The sequence below is a fragment of the Heteronotia binoei genome, chromosome 8 (assembly GCF_032191835.1).
Source record: "Heteronotia binoei isolate CCM8104 ecotype False Entrance Well chromosome 8, APGP_CSIRO_Hbin_v1, whole genome shotgun sequence".
Lineage (NCBI taxonomy): Eukaryota > Metazoa > Chordata > Lepidosauria > Squamata > Gekkonidae > Heteronotia > Heteronotia binoei.
The window spans coordinates 105921948-105942733 of NC_083230.1; the positions used below are offsets into that span (position 1 = coordinate 105921948).

Genomic DNA, 20786 nt, shown 5'->3' on the forward strand with positions numbered 1-20786 from the left:
GCTGTGATAATTGCTATGAACTAGCATATTTCTAACTTCCCAACCCCAAAAGAGGACATTTTTATCAGTTTTCTAAAAAGAGCCTAAAAGAGGACTGACACAAAACCCCAAATCCTCTGAAATGAGGAGATCTGGTGACCCTAGGAGAGGGAGAAAAACTAATTCCAAAGGTGGCAAGTTTACTCTTCTACTCAGTTGGGTTGCCACCTCCAGACTTAGGGCTGCCATCCTCCAGGTTGGAAAAGACACAAGCAGTTGCCTCATTGATGCCCCAAATCAAAAGACCCCATAGTGATTTTAAGATAGCGTTTGAACAGAAGTTCTGATCAGTGTACAACCAGGGGTTGTTTTGCAGAAAAATAGGTGGTGGAGCTCATTAGCATAACTCATTAGCATATGTCCCTCCCCCAATAGCCATAAGCCACCAGACGCAAGAAAGGAGAGCCCTGGGAAAGTGAGGCTGATTGGGCTGGCTAGAGATTCAGCCAGCCTAAGCAGGCCTTGCTCGCCTGGGGCTCTCCTTGGTTGCCCCCTCCCCAGTCAAAAGGCCAGCAAGCCACCCTCCACACAAAATCACATATGAAGTGGAGAAAGGGTGGTGTGGGCTTTTCTAGGGGTTAATGAGGGCTGCTGGGGGCGTGGCAAAGCCCCTGGTGGCTGGCTGGCTCTCTGCTCTCCTAATCCAGGGACTGTTACGCAGCTGCACCTACTATTCAGTGGACAAGGTCGGTGGAGAGGAAGAGGGGGAACCCTCAGAAAGGTTCAGGAGCTGCACTCCTGTGAGCTCCAGCTGAATTCAAGGCCTAGCAGCAACCATAATTAGGCAAAGCTCCCATTTGTCCTGCCAAGAATCACAAGCTAATGATAGCATTCTTTAGTTTCTGAGGTAGTGAAGAGTTAATAATATTCTTTAAACAATGAGCAGATGTTAATGCCATTATACTGGATTTCTAACAACAAACAGATTGCTTCTTCCTGAACAATGCCAATAGCTTTTTTTTAAAAAAAAGCTTTTGACAAATGTGTCATTCTCTGAGAAGTGATACATAGTGGAGGGGAAAAGATACAGCCGGCCCAGGACCGATTGTGCCAGCAGGAAAACTAGGCAATTGCCTAGGGCACAGGCCTTCCGGGGGTGCCAAATTGGCCACCCCCATGTGATTTGGAGATGTTATCAGTGCGGGGGGGGGGGAGCAGCAGAAGGTAGCTTTGCCTAGGGTGCCAGACAATCTAGGGCCAGCCCTGGATACAGCACCCAGGATCTCTGAAATAAGGTCTGCCCCGTGGCGCAGAGTGGTAAAGCTGCAGTACTGCAGTCCTAAGCTCTGCTCACGACCTGAGTTCGATCCTGGTGGAAGCTGGGTTCCGGTAGCTGGCTCAAGGTTGACTCAGCCTTCCATCCTTCTGAGGTCGGTAAAATGAGTGCCCAGTTTGCTGGCGGGGAAGCGTAGATGACTGGGGAAAGCAATGGCAAACCACCCCATAAAAAGTCTGCCGTGAAAACGTTGTGAAAGCAACATCACCCCAGAGTCAGAAACGACTGGTGCTTGCACAGGGGGACTACCTTTTTTTTTTTTCCCCAAACAATTTTTATTTTAAATATAATGTATGTAAACAGAGAATAACATTGATACAGTAATGCCTTGATTTTCATTCCACATACATACCGTTATATAAAATAAAGTTATACAGCTATAGAGTGATCACGAGAAAAGAATACTCTTGTGGATAACCCGTTGGTTAAGTGAAGAAGAAAGGTGGATTGACTCAATTAAGGAAGTGGCGGCCCTCAGTTTGCAAGGCTGTTAACAACAGGACGTTTGGGATGGCATCGATTCATAGGGATAGATCCAAGAGGGCAGCCGTGTTGGTCTGAAGCAGTTGAACAAAGCAGGAGTCAAGCAGGACCTTTAAGACCAACCAAGTTTTATTGAGAATGTAAGCTTTCATGTGCTCTCTAAGCACACTTCATCGGATGAGGGGATTCATAGGGTTGCCATAATTGAGAAGACATTTGACAGCATATAACATACACATTAAGTGCCACCCCCTCCCCAATTTCCAGAGTAAAAATGCTTATTGCTGAAAATCAGAGAGTGAGCATCTAGTTTATCAGAGGGATAAAATATTGATATAAAACTTTAGAAAATCCTTTAACCAAGCACTAAATCACAGAGTTCTAAAGCCATTACTTGAGATGCCACATTACACCGAATTTATATCTTTCTGAGGAAGATTATTGTTGATCTAAAAATGTAGACATGTCCTAAGCCTGTGAACCAGATTTCTTTCTGAAATCTCAGTGTTCTGGGAAGAGATTGTGCAACAAATGTAAAAAAAAAAAAAGCCAGCTAGCAAAAAAATAATTAAAGACAAACCAATAAATGAAGGACCTCAATTCCAATGAAACAATTAGTTTTGCAACTTTGAAAAAATGATATTCAATATGATACTATCCTAGCATCCCGAATACATAGATCAGCAATTCCTCAGGGTGGTACCCACTGGTAACATGGCAACCATTAGTATGCTTCTTGGAACCGACTCGTTTCCCCCTGCCCCCAAAGCATCCCTTCTCTAAAGTAAAGAGCCAATGCTGGCTTTCCTTCACTATCTGGGAATAGGAGTTACTTTGTGCTTTTTGTCTCCAGGGAACACTCAAAAGAGGGAGTACCCTGGATGCTTAGCTTAGAATTGCCTAAACTTTTATGGAGCATCTCAATATTTTAACAGCTATTGTTTAATTGGTCCCAGTTTCCCATAGCATTCCTGTGGCATCCCATGTATTGATAAATGCTAGTTTGGTGTAGTGGTTAAGTGTGTGGACTCTAATCTGAAGAACTGGATTTGATTCCCCACTCTTCCACATGCAGATGCTAGATGACCTTGGGTCAGTCACAGTTCTCTCACAGCTGTTCTCTCAAGAGCAGTTCTCGAAAGAGCTCTCTCAGCCCCATCTATCTCACAGGGTGTCTGTTGTGTGGAGATGAAGGGAAGAAGATTGTAAGCTGCTCTGAGACTCCAAGTGAAGGGTGGGGTATTAATTCAATTCTTCTCTCCAAGACAGGGATTTGTGCATGCATATGGGTACCCGTTGCAATGTTTCCTTTGCTAGATCCCTGGAAGTAGCAGCAGTCCCCCCCCCCCAGTGAATTGCACCCCAGAGCCAAACAGAAGGTTGACTGATACCAACAGCTCTGAGTTTGCATCTCACTTGAAAAGGGAATCTTGTTCCTCCTTCTCTGCTCCCCTTCTGATAGGAGCTATCAAGTGCGATTGCTCCAATCAGTTATTGGCTCAGTGCACGCAGGCGTCCTTCTGTTACATGCCAAGATGGAATGCTCCATGCATATGTACAAGACCAAGGCGTGATCCAAGCCTTGTTTCTTGCTACGATTATCATGTTGCAGAAATCCTGTTCCAGGCCATGTGTTGATGTTGGGCTATTCATTTTTAAATCAGAGGTGATAAGCATGTATAAATGGAGACGAGACTTATACTTATCAAAACAAATAAAGTTTACTAGTATAAAACATCAGGGAGAGGTACTTGGGATAAAAGAAAATAAAACAATTTATTCTACATTACTTACTACGTCCTTACAGTTACATGGCTATATCACAATGGTGTGGTCCTTGGCTTTCTTCTTCCCAGTACGCTGAAAAGAACACAAATAAATACAATAAATAAATGTTGGTGGAAGTACCAAGGGAGAGCATAGAATCATAGAGTTGGAAGGGACCTCCAGGGTCATCTAGTCCAACCCCCTGCATGCTGCAGGAAATTCACAAATAACCTCCCCCCACACCACCCAATGCTCCCTGCTCCATGCCCAGAAGATGGGGAAAAAACCCTCCAGGATCCCTGGCCAAACTGACCTGGAGAAAAATTCCTTCCTGACCCCAAAGTGGCAAGCAGCATTTCCCTGAGCGTGTAAGAAGGGGCCACGAGAACTAAGCACAGATGCAACCCTCTCTGCCCTCCTTCTTGTGATCTGCCTACGCTCACAGAATCAGCATTGCTGTCAGATGGACATCTAGCCTCTGCTTAAAAACTTCCAAGGAAGGAGCGCCCACCACCTCCCGAGGAAGCCTGTTCCACTGAGGAACTGCTCTGTCAGAAAGTTCTATCCAATGTTTGGCCGAAAACTCTTGATTTAATTTCAACGCGTTGCCTCTGGTCCGCCTTTCGGGGGCAACAGAAAACAACTCTACGACATCCTGTATATGACAGCCCTTCAAGTACTTGAAGATGGTGATCATATCACCTCTCAGCTGCCTCCTCTCCAGGAGGATGTTGTTACTTGTCACAGACAATGATGTTGTTACTTGTCACAGACAATCGCTATCCGTTAGCAGGGTTGGCGCTAGACTGTCTGGCACCCTAGGCAAGGCTAACTTCTGGTGCCCCCCCCTACTGATAACACCACCGAGTCACATGGGGGGGCATCCAATTTGGCACTCCCAGAAGGCTGGTGCCCTAGGCAATTGCCTTGTTTGCCTAGTGGTGGGACCAGCCCTGTCCATTAGGAATCGGTTAGCAGTTGTGAGTAAAACTGCTCAGTCTTCCAGCAACTGATAACTAGCTTTCCCTGCATATTGCTAGAAGCCTTACAGAAACATGCCAAGAGAGCAGAGCCAGCATGGTGGAGCGATTGTAGTGCTGGACTAGAATCAGTGGATATGCCACATTGCCACAGAACCTTGCTGGATGACCTTGAGACAAAGAAAAAAATGGTTGTGTGGTGGGAAGAAAATTTCATTCTGATATGTTAATAACCCCCAGGGCATTTTTTTTAAAGCAGGAACTCCTTTGCATATTAAGCCACCCCCCCCCTTGATGTACCCTGTAAGAAAAGCCCTATAAGCTCTTGGAGGATAGGCTACATCGGGGTGTGTGGCTTAATATGCAAAGGAGTTCCTGCTACAAAAAAGCCCTGATAACCCCTACACATTTTACATTGAGCTTCCCCAAGGGGCTCTGTGGAATGTAGAAGAAGAAGTGGATGTATATCTCGCCCTCCACTCTGAATCTCAGAGTGACTTACAATCTCCTTTACCTTCCTATCCCACAACAAACACCCTATGAGGTGGGTGAGACTGAGAGAGCTCTCCCAGAAGCTGCCCTTTTAAGGACAACTCCTCGAGAGCTACGGCTGACCCAAGACCATTCCAGCAGCTGCAAGTGGAGGACTGGGGAATCAAACCCAGTTCTCCCAGATAAGAGTCCACACACCAAACTGGCTCTTAATCACTACACCAAACTGCTCCCGCTCAACCTTTGCTCTAGTTGATGCAGCCCTTTGTTTTCTTCTGGGTGACCTGGGGCCTGTCACACTCTCGCAACCTAACCTACCTGGCAGGGTTGTTGCGAGGATAAAACCGAGGCCAGTGGTAAACTGCTTGGGGCCCCCTTTTGGCAGAAAAGGGGGTTGCAATTGTAATCTTAAAAAAAAAAGACTATGTAGGAGGGAATTGAGATGCCTGTGGCTTTCCTAGCAGAGCCCATGCTAATGCAGAGATAATGAGAGGCATTCCAGAAACACCTCCCTTGCACAAACAGCTTGGTGCTGGCCCTGAGCCCTCACTGGCTGAGCAGAGGGGATGGATGGACTTCAGAAAGCAGGATGAAACCAGCTATCCTGAGCAAGGCAGACCTGGTGATGATGGTGGGTGCTAGGCTGGCAATGTGGCTTCTAGATAGGACTGGATAGGACTGCACGCTTCCTGAAGGATCTTGCCCTTAGCCCTGGGGGGCTGGGGGGGTGCTGTCTGAATCCACTGCTCCTGAAACTTCAGATAACACTGGCGTCCAAGGAATGCCTTTCATTTGCTCTCGCTGAGTCACTGAGCGTGTTTGCTTGGAGTCAGGCTGCTCACAGTTTATGGCGACTGCATGAATAAACGACCTCCAGCACAACCTATCATTAACAAACTTGCTCAGGTCTTACAGATTCTTTGATCGTAGGATTGCCAAGTCTCCCTTGAGAAATACCTGGAGATTTGCGGTGCGGGGGGGGGGGGAGCTTGGGGAGAACAGGTTTTGGAGAGGAGAGAGGGGAGCAATGCCATGGAGTCCTACCTCCAAAGCAGCCATTTTCTCCAGGAGAACAGATACCTGCTGTCTAGAGGTCAGCTGTAATCCTGGGAGATCTCCAGTCCCCACTTCGAGGCTGACAACCCTAAAGTCAACCAATCTCATGTTGGGTCTGCAGGGCGTCTTTGTGGCAAAACTCACTGAGTTCTGAGCACCTGCAGCTTGGGGTGGGGAGCTCTCTTAAGTCCTGAGGGGGTGATTGGTGGAAATCAGTGGAACCTTATATATTAGGGCTGGCCAACGGTAGCTCTCCAGATGTCTTTTTTGCCTACAACTCCCATCAGCCCCAGTCAGCATGGACAATGGCTCGGGCTGATGGGAGTTGTAGGCAAAAAAAAAAAAATCTGGAGCGCTACCGTTGGCCATCCCTGTTATATATAACTACCAGCAACTTTGAAAAACAAACACCGGGTCTTCCTCTTTTCCTACTGCCTTCAACTTTTCCTAGCATTATTGTCTTTTCCAGTGAGTCTTGTCTGGCACCCAAAGATATTGTGCTGTATCATTCATGCCTGGGTAGCTTCCAGATTCAGCTTTTGCAGTGCATGGTATCTGGAGTTGCTCCTAAATACAATCTGAAATTGCAGTTTGTCTAAAATGCTGCCACTTGGCTTTTGCTGGGAATGAGTGTCCCAGCAATTACATTGGCTGCCTGTATGTTTCTGGGCCCAAAGTTCTGATTCTGGGTCCAGAGTCACTGCCAGGAGTGCCTGCTCCCACATGAGCCCTCCCACTCTTTAAAATGTGCCAGTGAAGCTGTGCTCTGGTTACTGTTGCAGAAGGATGCAAGACCAGCATCCCTCAGGAGCAGGGCCTTCTTAGAAGTGACCCCCACCTCTGTAAAACAAGCTCACTTTTGGAGGCCATTGAAGATTTTTAAAATCCTACTGGGCCTTTAATAATGGAATTTATGCTACTGCCAGTGAGCCACATTAGATAATGTTTTAGAGCTTTTGAACATGTTGTGGTTATTTTTGGATTATTCCACTTAGAATTTTATTGGGTTTTTCAATTTGATTTTATTGCAATAGTTAATTAATTATAGTTAATTAATTTATTAACTGTAAATTGTTTTCTGCATTTCTTGTTTTTAACTGAAAGGCAGTATGGAATTTTATTATTTATTTATTTCATTTATGCTCTGCTTTTTCCCCCATTGGGAAACAATACTCCCTCTAAGCTGTGGAGTCCGGTGAGCAAAAATTTTATGTTGTGAGCTGCTGGCATTAAAGTTGTGAGCTACTACATAAATTAGTTTCCTGAACTAAGACAAAAATGTGTGAGCCAGAGGTTAAAAAACTGTGAGTTAGCTCACACTAACTCAGCTTAGAGGGACCTAACATTAACGTAATGTAAGAACATAAGAAGAGCCCTGCTGGCTCAGACCAATGGTCCATCTAGTTCAGCATCCTGTCTCACACAGTGGCCAAGCAGGTCCTCTGGAAGGCCAATAACAGAGCCTTCCCCAGATGTTGCCTCCTGGCTCTGAGATTCAGAGGTTTAGTGTCTCTGAATTTGAAGGCTTCCCTCAGTCACCGTGGCTAGTAGCCATTGATATCCTCCATGAATCCATCTAATCCCTTATTAAAGCTGTCTATGATTGTGGCCATCACTACATCCTCTGGCAGTGAATTCCACATTTTAATCACTCTTTGTGTAAAGAAGTATTTCCTCTTGTCCATCTTGAACCCACTGCCTATCACCTTCATTGGATGCCCTTGAGTTCTAGTCCTTTGGGAGAGGGAGAAAAAGTTCTCTTCGTCAGCTCTCTCCACCACATGCATAATTTTATGAACTTTTATCATGTCCCCCCTTAGTCATCTCTTTTCTAAACTGAAAATTCCCAGACTCTTCGGCCTTTCCTCATAGGAAAGGTGCTAATCATCTCGGTTGCCCTCCTCTGTACTTTTTCCAGCTCTGCAATGTCCTTATGGAGATAAGGGGACCAGAACCGTACGTAGTGTTCCAAAGGAGGCTGCATGCATCATTGATCTATATAGAGGCATTATAATATTGGTCATTATATTCTCAGTCCTTTTCCTAATAACCCTTAACATAGAGTTGCCTTTTTCACCACTGTGGCACACTGAGTGGACACTTTCATTGAGTGATCCACTATGATGCCATTCCAAGATCATTTCCCCTCTCAATCTTAACAAGTTCATTGTTGTTCTCTCCTCCATTTTATCCTCACATCATCGCTGTGAGGTAAATTAGGCTGAAAGTGCGTGACTGGCTCAAGGACACCCAGCAGCCTTTCATGGCAGAGTACAGATTCATATCTGCAAGGGTCATTTTGTAGAAAAATAGGAGGCGGAGCTCATTAGCATAACTCATTAGCATATCCCACCCCCCCCCAGCCAAAAGCAATGCGATGCAAGAAAGAAGAGCCCTGGGTGAGTGAGGCATGCTTGGGCTGGCTAGAGATCCAGCCAGCCCAAGAAGGCCTCACTTGCCTGTGGTTCTCCTGGGCTGCCCCCCCCCAGTCAAAAGGCCAGCAAGGCACCCCAAATCACATAAGAAACAGAGAATGAAGAAGTGGTTAATGAGGGCTGCTGGGGGTGTGGCAAAATCCCTGGTGGCTGGCTGGCTGCCCACTCTCCTAATCCAGGGATTGTTATGCAGCTGCACCTACTATTCAATGGACAAGGTAGGTGGGGAGGAAGAGGGGGGACCCTCAGAAACGTTCAGGAGCTGTGCTCCTGTGAGCTCCTGCTAAATCCGAGGCCTGCACATCTGCATCTCCCAATTCCTAGACCCACATAATCTCTGTGCCACACTGCTTCTCAAGCTAGGGTTGTCAGCTCCCCAGAGGCAGGGGATTCTCTGGGCCCCCCACCCCCAATCAGATGGCTGACAGGGGGACTTGCCTGGACTTCCTTCCTTCCTCTCTTAAACATTTGACATTCATGTCGTGCAGCTCTCAAACATCTGACATTTACTCTGAGGTTCTTACCTTTACCCACCCATGGTTTAGATTCAAGCCCAAGTACTTAAGATTTATATAAACAGCCCTGATCTTTTGTGACTGAGACAGCCCGCTGACCTGAAAGGTTGGTTCAGAGAAGGTTGCTCCACGGCCACTCCCACATTCCATTCCAGTTTACCTGGAATGTAGCGCCCTGCCAAAAAAGGGATTTGGAGGTAAAGGTACACCTTTGCATTGTGTTTCTCAGCCCAACTCCTCAGAGGGAAAAGTGACTTGTGGAAAAAAAAAAACCCTTTCTGCGCAGCATGGGTATCCGCTTACCTGTTACATCACGACCCAGCAGCTGAGAGAAACCTGTAGGAATTTCCCCACATTCCACCCCGCCCCCAAGAATGGGCCTGAACTTTTCCAAGGGGCTCTATTAGAGAGAATACAGTAAAGAGTGGCGCGGGGGGGGGGGAGGTCCTGGATCATATGATCATAGTGCAGCGGGACTAAGTGGGTGGAGGATTCGAGAGAGAGATTCAGTGGGCCAGACTCAGAGGTGCCCTAGAGCACAAAGGATCAAGCCAGAAAAGCTATCTAGTCAGTGCAGGGAAAGAAGTCCTGATCTGCCCTGCATTCGGGAATATTGCTTGCTCCTGCATTGGCTCATTCCTCCTGAGAGGTTGTCACCCTCCACGGCACCACCATCCTCTAATTTCTCCTTCCCCCGGCATGATCAGCGGAGCATGTTGCAGGTCAAACCTATCGGGTCTTTCCAAGTGAGTTCCTGCTTTTTTATTTGGGGAGGGGGCTTTTCGCGTCTCTTGTTGGTTGGAGGCCTTTTTAAGTGAGGAGGCGAGAAAACTCTGGGCTCTGATAGGGAAAGGAAGAAGCGAGGGACTGAAACTTGCAAACACCTCCAAGATCTGTGAGCAAAGGCTGAAACTGGATATCAACACCCCCACCCCTCACCCCGGTCAAATCTTGCTTTGTTGTCAAACGAGGACATCTCTGCTTAGAGACAGACAGGTTGTGCTTGGAGACAGACACGTCCTGCTCGGGTCTAGAAGGTAGAATTAAAAAAAGAAATCGCTGGCTGCTTGTTTGCTGTGTGTGTGTGTTAGCAAGGTGCTGTTTCATGGACATCGTTTTCCTTTGAGTGAAACTTGGATGTTGCTTCATCTTTGAGTAAATACCAGAGCCCCTACGTGCACGATTAGGCAAGGGTTAGGGAAAGTGGAGTGGATTCACTGATGATATGGTATTGATAGAGAAACTGCTTGTGCATGCTGGATTTGTCTCCTTTTTAAACTTCAGAAGTAGGAATTGAGTGTCCTGGAAGGGGGGTGGGGGGAAGAGTTACAGTTGCCCTAACAGCTTCAGAAATTACAGAAATGCATCTGATGTGGGCACTGAACAGGTATAACTGAGTCTTAAGATGCCAGGGTTACTTAACTTTTAATATCAAACCTGATGATGAATTAAAAACCTGGTTGGTTTTTTTTTTTAAAAAGTGTGTAATTGTACAGGTTGTAGAGAGAAAAACAGGGATTATGCTTCATTGCATTTAGAAATTACTCCCCATTCTGAAAAAAAGATCCAAGTGTGTTAAAATATCCAATCAGGCTTTAATACAAGTCAGCCTCTGGATTGTAGATCATGAGTCATAATTTGAGAATCCCCAGATAACACTGTGCACAGGCCAGACAGTCCCCTAAACTAAGGAAATGATTAGCTCATCTCAATACATGGCCACCAAACACAGCCAATTTGGGACTCATATAGTGGGTTGTATTAGTCGTCAACTCAGTTTTACCTTGCTGCATAATAGTCTGATCTCTGTGTTTCTTTCATCCCTGTACTTCCAGCTAGGAGGAACTCTGCCAAATACCATCAGGGCCCTGTGGGAACTTATGCAATTCCCTAGGGCCTGTAAAGCAGAGATGTTCTGTGAGGCTTTTGGTTGAAGACAGTGATGGTTACCATCTATGTTGGCACCCTCTTTTGTTCTCCATATTCACCCTGCCCCTGTTCCCCCCTACCCGTGAAGTGGTCAGCTGTCTGAAATTGGGGAACAATTGGAACTCTCCATCTGAGTCTTTTAGATTTGTAGTATTAATATTATTTCGATGTTTTATCCTGTGCTTGATATTATCATTGCTGTACATCGCCCCGAGCCCTGAAGTAGCAGGGATTGGGTGATCCATAAGTCTAATAAATAATAATAACCAGGGCTTTTATTGTAGAAAACGCCCAGCAGGAACTCATTTGCATACTAGGCCACACACCCTGATGTCACCATTGTTTCACACAGGGCTTTTTTGTAGAAAAAGCCCAGCAGGAACTCATTTGTGTATTAGGCTGCACCCACTGATACCAAGCCAGCTGGAATTGTGTTCCTGCTCAAAAACAGCCCCGATAATAATAATAGGTACTTTCTATGTCCTCACCTGTCCAGCTTCTGGAAAACTCTACTCATCTATTCAACTTCTTGGAAAGTATCACATTCTCACAGTCCAGGGTTCTTAAACTGTTCAATTTGAGTTCCCAGCCCATACATATAGGTAGAGGCTGAGCAGCAAATAAGCATGTAGCATAATAAAGGTCTTTAAGAGTCAAGGACCAAACTGGAATAACAGGTTTAGTTTATATGGTCACCATTTCTTTGGGTTTAATTCTGGGGGAACACATAGTGAAAGAAATAAATATATCAAAAATCGAAAATTGATTGGTAGATGTACCCTTCTTAATTGTGGAACGCTGAGAGTAATTAACTGAGATCCTGTTAAAGCAGTGTTTTGCTAGCCATATTCTAAGGAGCGCAGATCCTCTTCCTTAGGCCCTGTTTAAATACAGCTCCTGGTAGGATTCCAAGCAGCTGGCTTCCCATTTAAATCTGGCCATTGGCTGCTCTGCATGTAGCTGTAGTGCAGGACTTTTTTTGTACAGGACTCCTTTGCATATTAGGCCACACACCCCCTGATGTAGCCAATCCTCCAAGAGCTTACAGGGCTCTTAGTACAGGGCCTACTGTGTACTCCAGCAAGATTGGCTACATCAGGGGTGTGTGGCCTAATATGCAAAGGAGTTCCTGCTACAAAAAAAGCCCTGGCCATAGGGTCTCCGTAAGTCAGCAGCAACTGGATGGCACTTTCCACTAGGGTTTCTAGTCTGTTTTGGTTTGAAGTTTTTTGGGCAGTGGCACCTTCACATGGTCTAATCGACTTGTGTTTCTCAGAAAGTGGCATATTTTATAGTTAGGATTAGGATATTCTCCTAGTCTAGGGCTCTTAGACTGTCTGTCTGACATGTAATCTCTCAGGATTGATCTCGGAGGAAAGGTCACATTTGCGCAGTCTTCAAATAGTACAGAAATTTGTTTAGCTTATTCAGAAGATTCATCATTCATTCTTCAAGAGTAAACATTGGCTGTCTCTTCCAGATTTCCACACTCCTTGATATCACAAAACCACACAGATCCATTTCCCGATGACACGACCTTTTGATTCATAGATCATAATATTTCTTGCAGCGGTTCCTAGCAGACATGGGGATTCCAGGGCCTTAAACGAGACAGTGACTTTGCTTGATCCTGGATTCCTATCACCTTAACTGGCATTTACTGAGTGCAGATGCTTCTCGTATGAGTAATAGCTCTGCGGAAGCCGTTGTCCCCTTATCACAGACTGAGTGGAGGAGGGTCTGGCGCAGAGTGATTGTGGCTGTCCTCAAGGCCATTGTAGTCAGATTTTTGGCAGAGATTTGCCTCTTGACTAGGAGCGGGCAATGTATGGGCCGGGGTCAGCGGGTGGCCTGCTGATATATGTGGTCCGGCTCATGGTTCCCGTTGCAGCATTGCCAGCTCAGCAGCTCTTAGGATGGCTGGGTCTGTGTTGGAAAATACCTGGAGACTTTGGGGGTGGAGCTGGGAGAGGGCAAAGCTTGGGGAGCGGAAGGGCCTCAGCAGTGTACAATGCCACAGAGTCTACCCTTCAAAGCGGCCTTTTCCTCCAGGGGAGCTGATCTCTGCCAGCTGGAGATCAGTGGTAAAAGCAGAAGATCTCCAGGCCTCACCTGGAGGCTGGCAACCCTAGCAGCTGTTGCTGGACTCCATGCCCCTGGTGGTCTGCGGTTCCAAGCTGAGGACTGCTGAGGGGGTGCCAATGAAGCAGTGCCTCCAAGAGATGGGGCACCAGCTCTTAGGGAAACTGCCTGAGGCACTGGCACTCCAAAGTGAAGCCAGATTCTTGGATCCCAAGCTCTCACAAGAGCACTGGTTCTTGCAAAAACTCAAGGGCATGTGCACAGCTTCCTGCGCTTTCTCTCAAGAAGGCTGGAAGGTGTCGCCTAAGAATACAATCAGCCTCATGCTGTGAGAGCAGAGCTAAAGAAAGTGTCAGTGGAACCTCATAATTGATGGGTGTGTGTGTGTGGAGCTGAGCAAGCAGACAGCCATGGGATATATGCACAGTTCACATCTGGAAGCTAATAACTGATGTTGAAAAAAATTAGCAAGCGGGCTACCATGGGATATGTGCACAGTCTCTGCCACTGCTGTATACCACATCTGGAAGCTAATAATTGATGTGGATTTTTTTAGCAGTGGGCTACAATGGGATAAGTGTACGCTAACGCAGTGAAGATTTTTTTAATGCCCCCCATTTTGCTCTATTTAATAGTTATATAGAGGATGGTGCAGAATTGTTTTCTGTTGCCCCAGAAGGTCGGATCAGAACCAATGTGTAAAATTAAATCAGAAGAGTTTCCGGCTCAACATTAGGAAGAATTTCTTGACAGAGCAGTTCCCCGGTGAAACAGGCTTCCTTAGAAGGTGGTGGGCTCTCCTTCCTTGGAGGTTTTTAAACAGAGGCTAGATGGCCATAGGACGGCAATGCTGATACTGTGAATTTAGGGGAAGGTGTTTGTGAATTTCCTGCATTGTGCAGAGGGTTGGACTAGATGACCTTGGAGGTCCCTTCCAACTCTATGATTCCATGATTGCACAGTGCATGCTGTTTACTGAATAGACAAGCTTCTTCAGATAAACTCTGTTTTATTTCCCTCCCCGCACCAGTTTTAAAAATATTTTTGCGTTTCCTTTCCTTTTGGCCACGCTGCTCATCTTGGAAAGCTTCCTCCTTCCCTTGGCTTTTTCCGTTCCATTTTGAAATTTCAAGCACAGGGAGCAATTTAAAAGGGGGGGGGGGAAGAGACAGGGAAGTTAGATAGTCCTTTGATAATGAGTGAGTAGTACTAATGCCCATTCTGTGGCCTGCCAAGCCCTTGGTTTGCAGGACTGAGGCCAGGGGGTGGAGGTGGGGGGTGGTGGAAGAACAAGCCAGAGAAGAAGTTAGGTGTACAGAAATCGGCTACATGCACATTGCGCAGGGAGGAATCAAAGAGCATGCACTCTGCTCAGGGTGGGTGTGGACCCAGAGAATCTGCAAAAATACATCCTTTTATGGGGAGGAATATACTGGAGGTGTCTGCCTCTTTTGACAGCCCAATGCAAAGTTGTGCAATAGGGGTGTGGGTGCTTATCTTTTTTGTAATGTACATGGAATGTGTACTCTGCCCTTTATTTATTTATTTTTTAAAAAACCCAGAGTTCTACAACAAAAATCTTATAGCCTTCCACAGATTGTGCAAATCAAGCATGCGTGTCTATTTTTTTTTTTGCATGATTTATATTGCTTTTTTTTGGCTTAGGGAGGGGCAATAAGCCATGCAGTGCACAGAAGCTTTTTCCATGATTCTAGAAATCCTGCATAGATCTCTCTTCCCTCCCTCCTACTTTAGAGATTTCACAGCACATTGTCCTGTACTTCCAAGTCTGGCTTTGTGCAGTTGGTGGTCCAGTGTGGTGCAGTGGTTAGAGTCTTGGACTGGGTCTGGGGAGACCTACACTCCAATCCCCATGGAGCCATGAAATTCTCTTAGTTAACTCTCTGTCTAACTCAAGGGTGTTGAACTCATTTGTTATTTGGGATGGATCTGACATAAATGAAACCTTGTCAGGCCGGGCCATGCATGTCATAAAATGTAATGCCAGGTGGCGGAGATATAAACTTTATAAAGGATGCAGGCAAGCACAACTAAAGATCTTTTTTTTTTAAACTTAAAATAAAAATATGCTTAAAAGATTAACATTCCTGCAATATTGTGTTTATTTAACAGTTTCTGATAACTGACACTTCTTGCTGTGCATTAGTGCATCGAAATCTGGAGACAATGCCTATGCTGTAGCAATCTTGTGTATGCAGTTCAGGTGTGTGTAAATTGCAAGCCTACTTTTGATTTATTGACATTCAGTACAGAAGTCTCTTGAGAAATCTCTTGAGCCTAAGACCCAGGGGAAAACATGAAATGGCTGGGCATTGCGAGCTTTTGTACATAAGTTGCTTCATGTGCTGGTCAGCCAATCGAGAAAACAGGCTTTGCCGTGTAGCTCCTGTGCCTAGCAGAGCAAGCTGAGATGCAAAGGAAGCAAGAAAGAGAGAAGGAAGCAGATGGCAGTGAGTTGCTTGCGGGCCTGATAGGAGCCCTCTGGAGGCCTGTCCAGCCCTTAGGTCATATATTTGACACCCTGTAGGGCATGCTGCCTTGAGCAACTTGGGGGAAGGGTGGAATAACAAATGTAATTGTTCACTGTATTTATGTAGTACCTCTCTAACATGGACTTCCAGGTGGAGTACATAGGATGCCCAGAAAGTCTCTTATTCAAGCACTGCCAGACCAGAATCCACTTAGCTTCAGCAGGGTGCCTATCACAATTGCCTTCTAACCATACTTGTCCTTTACAGATGGTGCATCTATGCATATTGGAAGCAAAGCTGTGACACATGTTGAGAGTTGCATTCAGAGGGGTATCCATGTTGGTCTGAACTGGGAAAGCAATGTTTGTGTCCAGTGGCACCTTTAAAACCGACCAAGTTCAATTCTGGACATACCCAGAATATAACTTTGTTGGTCTTAAAGATGCCACTGGACTCAAATTTTGTTCTGAAATATTGGGAATGTTCTCGAGCTACAGTGCTTCTGATATGTGTGATTACCATGTTGCGTGAACAGGGGCATAGTGTGTATATTGCATGCGTGTAGGTGTGGATGAGAACTCTGGACAATCCAGTGGTCAGTTCATTCATACGTTCACATATGCAAAAATGTGTGGGTTTCCCTGCACATATGCCACTTTCTGAGAAATGTGCTAGCACGATCATGTCGTAAAGCGCATACATATGTATTTTATCTTTCCGTGCAAAGAAAGTATTAATAAATACATGTGTGCAATATTTGTTCATGTCTTGCGGCTCTCAAACATCTGACATTTGTTCTTTGTGGCTCTTACATTAAGCAAGTTTGGCCACCCCTGGAATATTGGGTAAGGTTGTGCACAGTTGGTGGGCTTCTGGCCCACATGGATGTAAGGTTTAAAAAATTAAAATGGAGATTCCCTAGATGCTGGATGCTACACATTTACTGATCAGGGCTGCGCCTTAGCCCTGGATATACTGTGATCTGCCGTTTGGCACAACCTACAATGTTCCAGGTGCTGTTGGTACAATGAAGTGATAACAGTCCTTCCAGTCAAAGATTTACCATTTTCATGAGCGAGGATAGGGCTGGAGCAGAGAGGGTAGAGCCCAACATTGTGTGGTGCAGTGGCCCCCAGTTTGGTGTAGCGGTTAAGAGTGGTGGATTCTAATCTGGAGAACCGGGTTTGATACCACGCTCCTCTAGTGCAGCTGCTGGGTGACCATGGGCCTGTCACAGTTCTCTCAAGAGCAGTTCTCTCAGAGCTCTCGCAGCCCAGCCTACCTCTCAGGGTGTCTGTTGTGGGGAGAGGAAGGGAAGGTAGATTGTAAACCATTCTGAGACTTTGAGTGAAGTGTGAAGTATAAATCCAAATCCTTCTCCTTTTCCTTCTTTTTCTGATAACCCACCTGTCCAAATTTACTTGGTATGGTGACCCATACAGGGGTGTAATCCAAGGCTTTTTTTTGCATCCTAGGCAAACCTCGACACTTATCCAGTTGGACTTTGCATTTTTCATAGTGGCTAACCAGATGTTTTTGCGAAACCAACAAACATCTGATTCTAGTAGCCATTAGGACATATTTTGCTTGATCAACATGTACATGCATTGAATTAATGTATGACACGGAAAATACTGTTTCCAAGTTGTATAAAAGAGCAATGAAATTTGCAGGGGTGGCTATTAGGGAGGGCTAGCCGTGACCCACTTTCAGAGGCTTCACAACACACTTTTGGGTGCCAACTGACAGGCTGGGAAACACTGAAATAGCAGACGTGCAGTCAGGAAGACTTGGGGGCGGGGCAATCCCTGTCATGAAAACATAATGTATGAACATTGCAATCATTGGATCTAATGGATGGAATGCTTGACTTTGACTTGAGGGTTTCTGTTTCAAATCCCTATGCATCCATAGACTCTCTAGAGGTTTTGGACAAAATACCATACTGATCACATCAGTTTATAATTCACTGCAGGCAAGGGTGGTCCTTCTTGTTCACACAAGTAAACTTGCTGTTTGGACAACTACTCATCCGCTGGTGTAAATATTTGCAGAAGCAACCGTTGCTTAATATGGGAATTAAGTGCTGCTGAACATCTGTCTATCAGTCTTGAAAAGTCTATTGCAGTGGCTGCTCAGTAGCTGAGGGAAGAATGGACTCTGTGTATGCTCAGAGACACTGTGCTGTTTTCTCACGCATTACAGGGGGTGTAGGTATTTTCAGGAACAACCAGTGCTTAGCTTGCTTGTTCTCTGACATTGAAAACTGGATCCCAGTGGAGACCTGATTCTGACTGATAAGAAAATGGCTGCCATCCTGAATTATCCTGAGAGTAAGACTCATGGAATAACATGAGACTAGCTTCCAATCCAAGCAGACCTTTTAGGATTGTTCAGGGCTTTTTTTTTTTTTTGTAGCAGGAACTCCTTTGCATATTAGGCCACACACCCGTGGTGTAGCCAATCCTCCAAGAGTTTACAGTAGGCCCTGTAATAAGAGGTCTCTAAGCTCGTGGAGGATTGGCTACCTCAGGGGGTGTGGCCTGATATGCAGAGGAGTTCCTGCTACAAAAAAGCCCTAGGATTGTTTCCAATGCATATTAACGCTGCTTCTCATCTGTCTCTTTTTAAATTGGACACCAGTTTACTGGCCTGGTGGATATCCAGGCTAAAATTATGCCTCTTCTCTTAGGTTTCTATTTCTAATATCCTCCCCAATCCTTTCTATTTCCAGTAGTTGCTTTATTTTATTTTTTTGCTGATGTAAAGTATATGTGAGCGAAGCAGATTTTAGAGCCAGAGGCTGATACTGAGATTGCCCTTATTAGGACAAATAAAAAATGGCCAGCTTTTATTGGTGAGGTCAAGGAAATGAGGCAGTGGATAATTTCCCTCCTTATGGTGCGGTTTGGCTTGTATTGCGGTGGTTTGGCTAGCGGATGATAGGACAGTTTGTTCTGCTATTGGAATTCCTCGCAGAACAGATTGTCAGGGTAGTATAGCCTGCCTTCTCTCTGTCTGTCTCTGTCTCTCTGTCTGTCTCTCTCTCTGTAACTTTTTATTGTTACACATTTAATGTGGCAAGGGAAACTGAAGAAGGCAAGTATCTGTAAGTTGCTTTGGCAGAAAAATTTAAGATAGCCACACAGGTATGTTTTTTCAGCCCCATATTTCACATGGCTTTAGGGTTACCTTGAAAACTCATGTCAAACAAGAACAAGTTGCGGGGGGGGGGGGGGGGGGAACGAAGGCAAGGACGGTCCTTGTTGTTCTCACAAATAAATCTGCCATTTGGACAACTACTCATTTTTATAGACATCTTTAGGAACAGTTTAATCTGGAAAGGGAATGCTGTTTGAAGTACAGAATGAGGCCCATTACGATATAACGTCGTGCACAGTGAACTGTGTATGGTAATAAAGATTACTGTCCACTGTACTTAGCAATACAAACAATGCAATATCGGATTTATGAATGGGCTGACTCCTCTGCCTTGGAAATCTGTCTGTGCCTCCTCCTGATGATAAGAGTGATGGAATGAATGAATGAACAAATAAATGTGCCTGCTAGGGTTGCCAGGTCCAATTGAGAAAATACCTGGAAACATTGGGAGTGGAGCCTGGAGACTTTCCCATTCCCTAATAATAATAATAATACAGCAGTGCAGTTCCCCTGAATACAGTCTTCATTTTCTCATCCTCTTTTTTGGCTTCAAAGGGTCCTCCAGCGGCTGCACTTCTGCTTAATGGAAGTGTAATTTGTCATCGCCCCACAAATCCCTTGTCAGGCTTTGGTAGCATTTTTAAACATGGCTTTATTAAGGGACAAACAAGCACACACAGCAGCCAAAATAAAGAATGAATCCTTCCCCCAAACACAGTTTGCAAGCCCACACTGGTATAAATTGCTTTACTTGCTGGAGTTGCTGAATGTAACAATTTGCTTTATTTCAACCAGTTTCTTCAGACTAACCCAGAAAAAACGAAAGTAAGAGAGCAGTCTAGGGGTGGAGTTTTCCTCCATCCCCAAATCAGGTTCTAGTTAACTCTTTACTATCCATTTTATGATACCACATGTCTTTTGAAACAAATGCAAAACAAATGGAGGGACTGTGTTCCTTTCCTCTCTGATACACTTCACACACTCACTGGGAAGAGCCAGGTGGCTCTACCTGCTTGCTTCCCATCCCGCAGCTTTTGTCCTGCCAAGATGGCTGCTGGAGTGGGTCTTCCTTCCACTGGCCAGCTTGCTGGTGATAGGGAGGAGCCTGCAAAATTGGGAAATCCCCTGCCTGAACCTAGGGTTGCCAGGTCTGTGTTGGAAAATTCCTGGAGACTTTGGGGGCGGATCCCAGAGAGGGTGAAGTTTGGGGAGGGGAGGGGAGGGGCCTTAGCATGGCACAATGCCATAGAGTCTTCCCTTCCAAGCAGCCATTTTCTCCAGGGGAACTGATCTCTGCCAGCTGGAGATCAGTGGTAAAAGCAGGATATCTCCAGGCCCCACATGGTGGTTGGCAACCCTACAGATCCGGGGGCTGGAAAGCCTAGCCTATTAGCATTCCAGCTTCAATTTTAGATTATAATATTCTAAAGGCTTTAACTGTTCTACTTCCTTGTTCTCTCAAGTGCAATATACCTTGACTGGAACATTATCAACTCTCTCTCCCAATCATCCTGCTAGGGTTGCCAACAGGCCTGGAGAAAATATGTCTTGTTCCTTAAATAGAGGCCTTGTGGAATGCCATGAAATGCATCAAGTATCTGTTTCCACACTTTTTTTGCCATCAGGTTGCAGCAGACTTATGGTGACCCTGCAGGGTTTTTGAGGCAAGAGGCGTTCAGAGGTGGGTTTGCCATTCCCTGCCTTTGCATAGAAACCCTTAGTATTCTCCTATCCAAATGCTAACTAGAGCCCAGCTTGCTTAGCTTCCGTTATTTGACGAGATTGGGCTAGCCTGGGCTCTCTGGGTCAGGGCATTAAACCTCTCTCTGTTAAAGTCCTGTTGGCAGCCCTAGATCCTGCTGCCTATTAAGATTGTGGGAGTGTTGACTCTTCTCTCTAGAGAAGCTGCGATCGGGCCCAGGGCCTTTTATGGGTTGTGTTAATGAAGCCTGTGTTAGAGCCAGGGCCTTTTTTGAGCAGGGATGCACAGGAACACAGTTCTGGCTGGCTTGGCATCAGGGGTGTGTGGCCTAATATGCAAATGAGTTCCTGTGAAACCATGGTGATGTTGGGGGTGT

At 45.6% G+C, this 20786-nt stretch overlaps 1 protein-coding gene across 13 annotated transcripts in view; it reads left to right on the forward strand.

Moving 5' to 3' along the window:
- CALD1 (caldesmon 1) overlaps positions 1 to 20786 on the forward strand; it is a 710639-nt gene that overhangs the window by 209056 nt on the left and 480797 nt on the right. For 3 of the 13 annotated variants that reach the window (XM_060245826.1, XM_060245834.1, XM_060245835.1), the window contains exon 1: positions 9532 to 9789. The exons of the other annotated variants lie outside the window; for them this stretch is intronic. In XM_060245826.1, the coding sequence (XP_060101809.1) occupies positions 9743 to 9789 (47 nt within the window). In that variant the 5' untranslated portion in view covers positions 9532 to 9742. Of the gene's footprint in view, positions 1 to 9531; positions 9790 to 20786 lie in introns of those variants that run through there. 13 annotated transcript variants of the gene reach the window in all.